At 36.1% G+C, this 13,348-nt stretch overlaps 1 protein-coding gene across 8 annotated transcripts in view; it reads right to left on the reverse strand.

Moving 5' to 3' along the window:
* The window catches only part of CNTRL (centriolin), an 81,235-nt gene that overhangs the window by 39,437 nt on the left and 28,450 nt on the right, over positions 1-13,348 (reverse strand). For 6 of the 8 annotated variants that reach the window (XM_057722175.1, XM_057722174.1, XM_057722177.1 and 3 more), the window contains 4 exons: positions 11,494-11,688; positions 7,087-7,240; positions 5,853-6,073; positions 2,615-2,791 (listed from right to left, as the gene is read on the reverse strand). In XM_057722175.1, the coding sequence (XP_057578158.1) occupies positions 2,615-2,791; positions 5,853-6,073; positions 7,087-7,240; positions 11,494-11,688 (747 nt within the window). Of the gene's footprint in view, positions 1-2,614; positions 2,792-5,852; positions 6,074-7,086; positions 7,241-8,867; positions 9,027-11,493; positions 11,689-13,348 lie in introns of those variants that run through there. The other 2 variants (XM_057722179.1, XM_057722180.1) reach the window with 2 other exon arrangements.

Consider the following 13,348-nt stretch of genomic DNA (forward strand, 5'->3'; position numbering starts at 1 on the left):
GTGATTTCCTATAACTAAAGGGTACCAATCAGAGATGTGTAAATCAGATAGAGAAGAGAGAGGTCTGTTATGCTCCGTACTCTGAATGTGTGGTTTGAAGACCAATCCTGGTAGTCCTAATGCAAGGAAGGGCATGTCCCTTTCAATACCACATGAATTTGTGAAAAGGCCAGGCTGCTATAATATTTTTGTCAAGACTTATAAGAAAAAAAAAAAAAAAAAGGACAATGGAAGTACAAAAGACAATGGATTTTAAGCTAGTAAGGATTGGCTTACAAACTTTTAAAAGAAGAAAATTTATTTCAAAGAAGATGCCGTCCAGAAACTGTATTTACTATTATTTAAAAATATGTATTTATTGTTATTTTAATTGTTTTCTTCCCAACCTCCTATTTTCCACATTCTGATCAGGTCAATTATATAGCTCTTAAGAAATATAATGCTGACAACTGGCAAATGGTCATTTGATATGTAATAAGTAAAGCAACGCAAAGTAACAAAATTACTAATAATAAGCCAGACCTGTTTTTATTTCCTTTTCTAATCATATGAATGCCATTTTACATGAATTCCTGGGATTCAAACTATCTTATTTTTAAAAAATAAATAATTTTTAAGTATAGTTGATTTACGTTTCAGTGGACAGCACAGTGATTCAGTTATACAAATATATACCTATTCTTTTTCAGATTCTTTTCCATTATAGGTTATTATCAATATGAGATACTGCATATAGTTCCCTGTGCTATATAGTAGGTCCTTGTTGTTTACCTATTTTATACATAGTAGTGTGTATATGTTAATCCCAAATTCCCAACTTATCCCTCCTCCCCTCTTTCCCCCTTCGGTAACCATAAGTTTGTTTTCTATGTCTGTGAGTCTATTTTTGTTTTGTAAATAAGTTCATTTGTATCATTTTTTAAGATGCCACACATAAGTGATATCATATGATATTTGTCTTTCTCTGTCTGACTTACTTCACTTAGTATGATAATCTCCTGGCCCATCTATGTTGCTACAAATGGCATTATTTCATTTTTTATGGCTGAGTAGTACTCCACTGTACATAAATACCACATCTTCTTTATCCATACATCTGTCAACAGACATTTAGGTTTGCTCCATGTCTTGGCTGCTAAGAACATGGGGGTGCATGTACCTTTTCGAATTAGTTTTGGTCTTTTCCAGATACATGCCCAGGAGTGGGACTGCTGGATCATATGGTAACTCTGTTTTTAGCTTTTTAAGGAACCTCCATCTCTCCACAGTGGCTGCACCAATTTACATTCCCCCAACAGTGTAGGAGGGTTTCCTTTTCTCCACACCCTTTCCAGCATTTATGATGTGTAGACGATGGCCAGTCTGACCAATGTGAAGTGGTAGTTTTGATGTGCATTTCTCTAATAATTAGCAATGTTGAGCATCTTTTCCTGTGCCTGTTTCCAACTATCTTATTTTATTTAACTTTCATCCAGTTAGAACCTATTGACCCGTCTCACGTGCCAGGCACTGACACAGGCATCTACAATCTGGGCATTCACTGTGCTCTGAGTCTAGCAGGAGAGACAGACAATTTAAACAGATGATTTCATACACAGGATAAAATGCTTTGACTGAGCACAGGTTAAAGGAAAATCAAAGTAGAGTCCTGAATCCAGATTTTTAGCAGGCATGATGGAAGGACAGGGTGGGCTTCCTGGAGGAAGGTGCAACCCATTTAGCTAACAACTAAACAAAACTGTGTTTTAATGTGATTAAGAATATATTGTAACTGGCCTCTGTCTTCCTCTCTGCCCTTATCTCTCACTCTCATTCCCTACTCTTCTCCTCGCTGCTGGCATATCGGAGGCATACTTTCAGCACTTCAGATGCATTACGCTCTCTCTTCTTGCCTCTCTGCCTAGAATACATCCCTTACCTCTACCCCTTTAACCCCTGCTCCCTCTGCAGAGCCAAATCCTAGTCACCCTTCAGGTCTCAGCTGAAACATCATTTCCACAGGGCAGTCTCCCCTGACCACCACTCCCCTAGCACAGAACCCTATCCCTTTCTTTCTCCGACACTTGTTGCACCTACCAGACTGTCAGCTTCACAAGGACATAACCATGTCTGTGCTGTTCCCTATAGCATCCATGGCACCTGGCCCTTAATGGCCAATCAATTAAGTATTTATTGGATGAATAACTATTTCACTAATTTGCAAGTATAATTTAAACTGGTGGATATTTCATCCAACCAAAACAGGAAGTAGCAAAGTAAAATTTAACATCAATTTAAAAGAGGTCTCTTAAAGCTGTTTTGAGAAAGAAAAACTAGAATGTATTGATTACCAACTGCTAGGTGCTTTCAGGCCCATTGTCTCACTTACCCTCACTATAATCCGCATTACAGATGAGGAGGCATTTGTCAGAGGCTCGGAGCCATGAAGTGACTTGTCTATATTCACATTGGGGTGGTATTTAAGCTCAGAATGTCTGACTCCAAAAATGTGCTCTTCCCATCATTCCACATACATTATATTAAAAAGTGTTTAATCTTAGATTAAATTAAAGGAAAGCTGCTACGTTAAGGCCCAGGCTACTTGGTTTCTGGATGGTTTTGTGCTCTTACTTACCTGGCTGAGCCTCGTTAGTTTTTCCAACTCTTCTCTGAGCTGGTTGGCTTCGGCATCCCTTATTTTTAACTGGGTCTCTAGCTCAGCCTCATAGGCACTGAGATCTCCTTGGGTCTGCTGCAGGGATGCATTCACCTCATGCTGCTCTTGGAGGGCGCTTTCCAGCTCTGCAAGCTCCTGCAAGGATTCAGTGTATGTTTAAGTACAGAACCCACACTGTGCTGCTTAAGCATCTGCAAGTCGTTATAAGTAAACTGAGCACTTAAACCAAATGCTGGCCAGCCAGTGCTGGCCAGACAGAGAGTATTCATTGGCAATACAATGAAGCTGCAGGCCATGTGAATCCAGGTCGGAAAACAAAACTCCGACTAAATGTAATCAGAAAAATCAGTAAGCTACAACATGTTTTCCAAAGTAACCAGCTGTGATATTTTAGACATGTCTTATGTATTCATAAGAAGATAAAAAAAGAGAAGAGGATAAAATGTAAGGCCTATTTTCCTTCAGACATTTTTCACATTCATTATCTCATTACATCCTCACAGTAACTGTGTAAGGCAAGGTATTATGCCCGTTTTACAGAGGGATATGGAGAATGAACATCTAAGTAAACAGCACAGGGCTGTGCAGCTAAAAAAAGGATAGAGTCAGAATATGAACCGAGATTTCTGACTCCAAAGCCCACATTCTCTCCATTAAACCACAGTATGTTCACTTATCAGAAGAACAAAATCAGACTAGCACTCTCTAATATTAAGGATGATAGAGATACTTAAACGAGTGTTAATAAAAACATAAGTACATATTGATCAGCATACCACAGTTCTGATTCGTTTTAGCCTGTATGTTTTTTATGATTAAACATTATAGCTTTCAACTATTTATTTGGGATCTTGAAGAATTAGATTGGAGGAGAATTCTGTGATGAGAACTTCTATAGAAGAGTTTCTCAGTGGGTGACCCAAAGACCACCTGGCATCTGAATCATATGGGTTGTTCGTCCAAAATGCAGATTCTACATATAACCAACAGAGAACTAATATCCAGAATATATAAAGAGTTCTTACGAATCATTAAGAAAAAGACAGACAATCCAATAGAAAAAATGGGCAAAAAACACAAATAGGAAATTCACTGAAGAGAAAAACTGAATGGCAAACACATGAAAAGTACTTAACCTCTCCAGTAACTAGGGGAAAATGCAGTTAAAACAAGACATTATTTTGCATAGAGCATAGAGGAACACATTTGGGAAAAAGTGAAAATGGCTCAGATATTAGACAATATTAGGGAATTGCTGTTAATTTTCCTAAGTATAATAATGATATTATAGTGATATAGGAAAATATTTTCATTTTTAAGAGATGTGTACTCAAGAGATGTCATAACATCTGCAACTTTCAAATGACCCAGCAAAAAGCAAAACAAATATAGCAAAATATTTGTTGAATCTAGGAGAGCACACAGATGTTCAATGAACTATTCTTTCAACTTTCCTGTAAATGTAAAAATTTTCATAATAAAAAGACATCATTTCAAACTCAGCAGACTGGCAAACAGTAAGTCTGACAAAACATTAATTTCCTGAAATTGATCTTTATTCTGTGTTTATGTTAGAAAATGTCCTTGTACTTAGGAAACACATACTGAAATATTTAGAAACTGAAGAGCATGATGTCTAATCATTTCCTAAAATTAGGAAAAAATTTATATAAAAATGTATATAAAATCATGTAAAATTATACATGAGAAAGAGATAAAGCAAATGTGGCAAAATATTAATTGGTGACTTCTGAATGGAGGGTACAGTGAGTTAGTCTTGCAACTCTCTTGCAAGCTTGAAATTATTTCAAAATTAAGGCTTACAAAAGAAAAGTTAGCTAACACTAAGGTGATGGCAAGGATGCCCTACAATGGTAGCCCTCCCCTTGCTGGTGGGAACAGAAATTCACAGAATCACTATGGACAGTAATTTGACAATATCTAGTGAAGTTGAGGAGGCACATACACTCTGACTCACAATTCCACTGTGAACACAGTCCCTGTGCTCAAGATGTGTGTAAGAATATCACTCGCAATACTGTAACAGCAAAAGACTGGAAACCACCTTAATATCCCCCAAGAGGGGCGTGAATAAGCAATACATCTGTGGTATGCACACACAATGGGATGCTGTATACATCAATAAAAATAAACAAAGCAGAGCTACATGTATCAACATGCATAATTCTCAACAACATAAACGTGAAGGAAGCAAGTGGCCAAATACACTATGTACTTTTTATATAAATCCTAAAATTATGCAAAACAATACTACATATTGTTTATAGATGAATACACATATACAGAGAAATAATAACCATATTCAGGATTTTGCTAGCTCTGGAAGGGATACACAGAGGGTTTCAAATATATTTGTATGTTTTATTTTTTAAACTGAGTTGTGAGTACATGGTGTTAAATATTTTTGACATTCTTACATGCCTGATAAATTTCATAACATTAAAACATATTCAAATTTCCAAAGCCAGCCCTACTGAGGATGAGGTTTGGAAATCTGGGTTCTCCTGCAATGTAAAGTTTGCCAAACAACTAAAACAGAGCAAGTGAAATCTCCAAATGAATATCAACAAATCAAGTATGGAAGGATATAATTTACAATGCTGTGTCTGTCTTGTGATCTGTAAAATATCAGTAAAATTATGAAATAATAGCAACAAGAATAAGAAAAGTTATGTTGTGCTTAATTTTGCTACACAAAAAATAAAATATGAAGATCTAATACAGTATTTGTAATAGCTACAATTTCTTTCTTTTTTTTTTTTTTTAAGAGCATAGGCTCAGTAGTTGTGGCGCACAGGCTTAGCTGCTCTGTGGCATGTGGGATCTTCCTGGAGCAGGGATCGAACCCGTGTTCCCTGCATTGGCAGGCGGATTCTCAACCACTGCGCCACCTAGGAAGCCCTACAATTTCTTATTCTTCAGAGTTATTTGATCACAATACCTTTCAGTGATAGAAATTCAGCTAAAATAATCTCTCTTTTTTTAGTAAAGGAAAAATAATGGTTCCAAGGAAAACCCCTTTTTTTAGTAAAGGAAAAAAACCCCCAAAACACTAAATAGCCACTAACACTTTAGCCACTTATAACTGCACTGTTGCTAATTCCTTAACTAAGTTAAATTGGACATCATCTACTTCTGAGGCTAAGGAAAACAGACAAGAAGAAACAAATCATACCTTCCTCATATTTTCTGCATCTAAGGCAACTATTTCCAGTTGGTCCCTTTCCTGCTCGACCTCAGTCAGCCTCTGCAGCAATGTCTCCTTCTCATCCTGTAGCCTTCTGCACTCATTCTGGGCCTGAGTAGCCTGGCCTTTGACAGTCCCCAGGTATTCTTGCAACCCACTGATGACACCTTCTAAGTCCTTCTTCAAGGCTTCATTTGCTGCTATCTGGCCTAATCAAGACGGAGAAAGGGAAGGTGATAATGTATACAAGAAGATGCTTTCAAGATACATAATTACTGTGTTTTAGTCTCCTTAGCTACTTATTACTAGCTAAGAATGAAATTATAAGCTTCCAATTATTTCCTACTATCTTAGTTTTCATTTTCAAGATATAATAATAGCTTTTCCCCCATCACCCATGGTAAAGGAGTGTTAAGTAGGTACACAACAAAAATAGTATATCCATTGGCATTGCTTATGAAATGCTTAATTCATGCTGTAAGAAGTTTCAAGCAGTAATTTCCAAATAAAATAATGAAAAATGTGCAAAAAACTGAGTTCTTGCTGCTAGACACACAAAACAAAACCAAGTCAAATCCAAGACTGGCAGCATAAACCTGTAACCTGAAGACTTAAGAAAGCAAACAAGCCATACATTGGGTACCTACTATGTCCAGGCACTTTATGAAAACTATGTCATTTAATCTTCCCCCAAACTAATGATCACGATAGAAATAACTTGTCCCAGGTCGCGCTACTGATAATGGCAAAACAAGGACTGGGATCCTTTTACCATAAGCCAAGGCTCTCACCGCTATGGTCTATTATCTTCCTCTTCCACTGTTATGGCAATGTCACAATTTAGATTTGCATTGCAAAAATAGATCCTAAAATTCTTTCTATACTCTCCTTATAACCAGACACTGAATGCCTCTTATCAATGACCTTTCACTCCTGCAAGGATTTTATGCCTTAGAAGAAGATGATCACATGGCAGAGTTTATCATGAGCTTGTATAGATTTCTTGCCACAGTGACCTGACTCACTAGGACATCAACCCAAGAAAACTAAAATAAAAATTTTAAATTTTATCAAACATTTTTGAGTACTCTGCAAACATTTCCTTATCAAATACTAGTACTAACAGCTAAAGCATATTCAGCTAATATCTGGATTAACGCCTATCATTTGTCTTTTATTAACACTGAAACTGATTTACCTTAAATCATATTTAAATTCTCACCTTCAGTAAGCTGTTGCTCAAGGTCCTTAATCTCTTCAGTTTCCTTAGCAATTCTAGAAAGTATCTCATCCAAACGGCTTTCAAGTTGTTTGTACTGCTTGTTCATGATGTCAAGCTGTTGTTCTTTACCCCTTTTCTGAGCCTTCATATGGCACTGAATTGAAGAAAAAAAAAAAATCAAAATCCCAAATTCTTTAAACTCTTATAAAACTAATAATCCTTAATAACATTTCTAAGGAAGAATGGGAAAGAAAATGTAACAATTTGCACCTGTTTTGTGTCAGACACTGTGTTGTTTCACATGAGTAGTTTTCATTTAAACCTCACAATAACTTGATGAGGAAATCATCTCCATTTTAGAGATGAGCAAACGGAAGCTCAGGAAGGTTAAGTGATTTTTCCCAGGTAACAGCTAGTTAGGTAATGTAGCCAATTTCAGTGTTCTTTGCACTGAAAATGTATCTTTCTAAAAAGGTTTCCAGAAAGTTAACTGATTATATATACATATATCCACAGAAAAAGGCTATATTCTGAAATGTTAACAAAGGTTATATCTGGGTGGAAAGATTACAGGAGATTTTTAATGAGTTTTTTTAGCTAAAAAATTTTATAAAAGACAACTAATAACTTTTTATTAAAAAACATTAAGTATAATTTTTAAAAAGAGTTTTTTGGGGAAATAGAGACATGAAATAAATACTTCCTTAGAATTCAAGTTTATTTTCAATTCCTTATGCAAAGAAACATTCTGCCTTTAAGCTCCGTAAACTGGGAGTTGACAGAGACCTCAAAGACCATTTAGCCCAGTGATTCTCAAGATGGAGGGCCCTACAGAGACACACCCCGCCCCAACTACTACATGTGCTCCTGGAGGAAAAGAGCTTTCACACACCCACACACACTGACAGTCATCGCTTTCAGGAGCTACTGTTAACTGAAAGGAATAGACTGCATTTCTCAGTTGTGCTGGGGGAAAAAACTGAGAACCTGTGATTTAGTCTAACTCTTCCTTTACAAGTGAGAAAACAGAATCTTGGATCCATCCAATGACTTGTCTCCTTAGGCAACTGTTCATATGGAGACAAAATAGTTCCCCAAGGAACCTGTGCCCTCCTACTCACACCCTCACAGCTCTAGTTTGCCCCCCGGCAGGATCAGAGGAACAGAACAGTAATAACTCTAGAGAAAGTTATCAGGAGAAAGAACTATGTTAGTCTGAACCAAAAACTCCACGCTTCGCAAGTCTAAGACTATAATTTGATTATAAAAGAACATTTCTCAATTTTACACATTTGTTGCCTCTAAAGACAAGAAAGAAAGTCCCTTCATTTCTGAAGAATAAATGAGTGGCAGCTTGACTGGAAAGTTTAAATTTTACTACTGGTAAAACTCGATGGGATTTTCAAAACTCTTCTCCTGCTCTCCCAAAACACCCATCTGAAATCTTTCTGAAAAGGTAATTGCAGATAAAACCTTAAATTCTAAGTAAACAGGATTTTTATGGCTCAAAAAAGAATTTTTAAAAATTTCTGCACTCATATCTGTATCAATAAATCTTAAAAATTCACCATTAAGACTTTCACTGAAATCTCTACTTGCAGGACAAAAAAATCAGTTCAACACGCCAATGATTCACATTGAACACATGTGAGCAAAAGTAGATTCAGCGATTTTCACTACTGTGGAGCTCACAATAGAGGTATTGTAAAAACAGGAACTTACATCTCTGACTCCTCCTCCTTTCTAAGTCCTTTGTACAGAGAGAGAGAAAATGATCATACCTTAACTTACAATTTGTCCTGTTAAAACTGAGCCGTTCAGAACAGTGGAACTGTGGGTGGAATGCTTTCTAATGCTGTCTTGAAATTCATGTGCACTTCCCTCTCTGACAGCCACATTTTTGTAAGCGCCTCCGAGCCTCTACCCCTCCCAGTGCTTCAAACCACATTCCTGGCGGAGACTGAGCGGCAGCCCAGCCCGTCCAATCACAAGCAGCCTCTGCAGGCAGGTCCCACCCTCCGCGCTTTGAATCACAACACAGGAAGCTCCCACAGGCCAATCACGCACAATCTTTGCAACAGATTACTACAGGCAAATTCCCTCTAGCCTACAGTTACCTTTTGCTTCTACAGAGCACTGCTAGATAAGGAACAGGGATACAAATCTTCCTTTATTATGTTTGCTCCTGTGAAATTTCTCCTTCTAGCTGTAAACGTTAAATAGAATTAAAATGGGATTTGATTTTTATATAGTACCTTTTCCTTTTGAAAACTAGTTAAATGCTTATGTTTGTTGAAAACTTGACTAGGTTTGGCTCTGAGCTAATTTTAAAAATAATTAATCTCTTTAGACCTGTAACTCCTTTGTGAGGAGAGAATCACTGTAGTAGCATAAGCATGGGCTCTGCCTCTTCCTAAAAGGGGGACTTTGGTAAATCATTAATCTTTCTAAATCATATTTTCATCTTATGCAAATTTAAAAAGTCACCAATCTCATTTGGATGCTGTAATAAAATAAAGTTCCTCACCATATATGCCTAAAACCAAGTGCAATGCAAGACACATCACTTCCATCATATCTCAGTCATTTACTGTTTTCTAATCTCTCAAGTTTTACTCTTAAATTCTATTTGCTATTCAGAAAGATACTTCATCTGATTAGATAATAAAAGTTAATTAAAAGTCTGTATCTGCAGAAAAATACGCAGAATACCATTCTTCATTCTTTCCCTCTTGCTAAAATGTTCACGTTTTGAAGCCTAAAATGGGATGCTTAACACTAACCAATAAGGTGACTTTGTGCAAATTAGAAAAAGATGCTCCTTCTGGGTGTGCAAATTAAAAAGAGACATCCTCTGGGGCTCGGTCAGACTAAGGCTGTAACCCTAAGAACTAACCTTTAGGAGTTTTAACAATACCAAAAAAGGAACCTTAAAACCTGGCTTGTATGTTTCATCTCCACTATTACAGATTGATGTTGACTACCTTCAAAACTTGGATGCCTTTCCTACTTCTCATTTAACTCCTTTCTATATGTAATTCTTTACAGAAATCCAGTGTGCATTAGACTCTCTGTATGCCAAGACTATCACAGTCGCTTCTTGCAAGCAAACAGACAATTCAGGTTCTAATTACACTCAGAGATCACAGAACTAAAAGAGGAAGTAAAGGAGCTTTGGGTAGTGCCTGTAGGCCAGTTCTTTTCTACTTTCCTTGATGCAAACATTCATAAACATAGCGCTGGCCCCTGGGGATACAGTTCCTGTCCTCAGGGGCCTTACATGGGGTGGTGGACTTCTGAACAAAAAAATGCAATAAGGGAACATATTATAGACCATATTACATATTATTTAAAATCTCTAATTTTTCATGTAATGAAAATTCTTCAAGATAATCAAGACTACCTTTGGTTTCAATTTTAATACTAACTCTCAGGCTTTTGTTAGAATAGACCTTACGTCTGTGATGATATGGTCACCCTTTGTGAAAATTAGCTGGCCACCAAAAAATATCTATATTTTACTAAAATGTTTAAAGGGATAATTAAATAACTTGTCAAGTACTTAGCAATTATAGTGCATTTTCTTTACCATGTTAAATTCTATGATTTCTCATAATCCAGAGATTTTAAAGTTTTTAAAGAAAATAACCTTGTTATTCAAAGTATACCAGTAAAATATGCATAAAATATTCTTATTTCCATTTTACAAATATTGGCTAAAATATAAGCCATTAGTAAGACTTTTTGGAGTAGAGACAGAAAGAGACAAGAACCTAACTCCATCATCTAGCCACCTGACCATCTCTGGCCACATTTTAGGAAGACATACTCTAGAGAAATGTTTTCTTTTTAAGGACAAAATAAAACAATATGAAACAACAAATAACTTTAGTGGAACATTTGCATAAAGGATTAAAGAAGAGGTAGAAAAAGGATCCTGAACCCCCTCAGCTCTCCCATCTCACAACCTTGCTCTTAAGAAAGAAGAAAAGAAAACAAGGAGAAAGAGTAAGAGGTTTGGAGAGCACCTTAGAGCAGGTTTTTCTTGATTTGAAATATAATGAAATTCAACCACTTAAAAAAAAATAAGTATATTATGCATCAATCATTCTACTGAAAGCTACCTCCTTCAAGCCATAGGTTGTTTTGTTTTAAACACCCACACACTTTATATATATGTGTGTGTGTATATATACACACGTATATATATAATACACATACATACACATATTATATATACACACAAACACACACACACATAAACATATATATGGCTCAAATCTATGCATCAAACTAAAAGAGATTTTCAGAAAAGACTCTGAGGCTAAAAATGATGAGACATGATATCTAGAAAGAACGATATGCTGACCCCCACAGAACAAGCCAAAGATCTCTTCATTTACTTACATGTTTTGGATCTTTGGAATCCAGACTATCAATACCTATTTGCAGGTCCTTGATATCCTTCTGCTTTTCAGCAATTTCTCCTCTTTGCTTTTCCATCTGCATTTCTAGATCCAGAGCTTCTTGACGTAATTTATTTAGAAGTTGTATCCTACCACTCAACTGCTTGAAAAGAAAGTCTTTCTCTGCTTCTGAAATCTAATTCCCCCCACACCCCAACACACAATTAACAGAGGACAGCAACACTGATTTACAAATTTACAGAAAACAACTAGTACAATTTAGAAAGGTATTCCATGCTCTATCAGTTTCTTTTTAAATAAAAGTAAAATGAAGGAGTTACCTAGGCACTCCATTCATATCTTATACTTTTATCCTTATTATATGTAGAAATTTTTTTTATAAAAGCTTATGAAAACATAATAGCAGGTAGAAATGAAGTTGTCATCCTCGTATAAATAACTTATAAATTATTAATAAAAATAACCACAATATTAATGGTAGCTGACTTTATACAGCACTTACCCTTGTATATATTCTAATACCCTTGTATTAGAATATCAAGCCAATTGATGTGTAATGAAAAATTTAGGTTATATTATATTTACTCATTTAAAATAACTATCTTTTTCCAAGCACATTTTGTAAGCATCCATTTACTTAAAAAATTTTGTATGTTATTTACTTCTACCAATTTATCTATATAAAGCTTTGGCCAATACTGTTATAAAACATTCCTATTATCAAAATCTTTCTTGATAGCTCCATCCACCTTATCTCCCATTTTCAATCCCGCTTTAAGTCCTGTCAATTCAACTGCTAGATTTTACCTAGTCTTCTTTCTCTCCATGTTCACCATCACCTTTGTAGTCCAAGCCATTATCATGTCTTGCCTGTACTAAACAACAGCCTCCTAACAGATGTACACATCTTCATTTTTTCCATCTCTCTCAACCCATTTCACTCTCATCAAGTTGCCAGAGTGACCTTATAAATATACAAATAGGATCACCACCTCTACCACCTAGAGTCCTTCAAAGGTTTCCCATTACATTCAGAATAAAATTCAAACCCCTTAAAGTGGCCTGTGATGCCTGGCATGAACTTTAACCTCATCTTCCACTACACTCTCCCTCACTCTGCAGAGGAATCTTTAGTTTTAAGTCTTTTGCACACACAGTCACCTCTGCCTGGAATATGCTTTCCCTTAATTCTGCCTCACTGGCTCCTTTTCATCCTTTGGGTCTCAGCCTAAACGTCACCTCCTCAGTGAGGCCTTTCTGGGTTGCTACATCCTTTTTATTGTCTCTCCTAATTTTCCCTTTTTTCTCTCCACAACTTATATTGTTTAACTATACATTTCTTTGAAACTTACTTTTACTTATTTTTTGCCCACTTCCTGCCCATGAGGGAGCAACACATCTGTTCTGTTCATGACTCAGGGCCTAGCCCAGTCAGCAACTGCCATATAAATGTGAATCAATTTCTAGTTAGTAAATAATTTGAAGGTAACAACACAGGGTATCTTTTTAAAAGAATATATAATTTGGACCTCACCTTTTTTACCACCTACTATGGTATGAATACAGTTACCATCACAATTTTGAAATACTGATTTTTAAAAGTTGCAAATAACTAAAACTTTTTACATACTTAAAAACTAAAATGTCAAAATACTTCCTTTTTTGAACTTTCTCCCTACGCAACTACATCATGGGTTTGAGCTGCTTACTTCTTCATGACATTATCTTTTTGTATACCATATCTTATATCATTTATATTTTTGCTGCTTGTGTTTAATAATGTTCATCACAGAGATGTTTTCTGGCTCTTAATCTAGGTCCCAGGATCTTAAAGG

The sequence above is a fragment of the Hippopotamus amphibius genome, chromosome 2, assembly GCF_030028045.1.
Source record: "Hippopotamus amphibius kiboko isolate mHipAmp2 chromosome 2, mHipAmp2.hap2, whole genome shotgun sequence".
NCBI lineage: Eukaryota > Metazoa > Chordata > Mammalia > Artiodactyla > Hippopotamidae > Hippopotamus > Hippopotamus amphibius.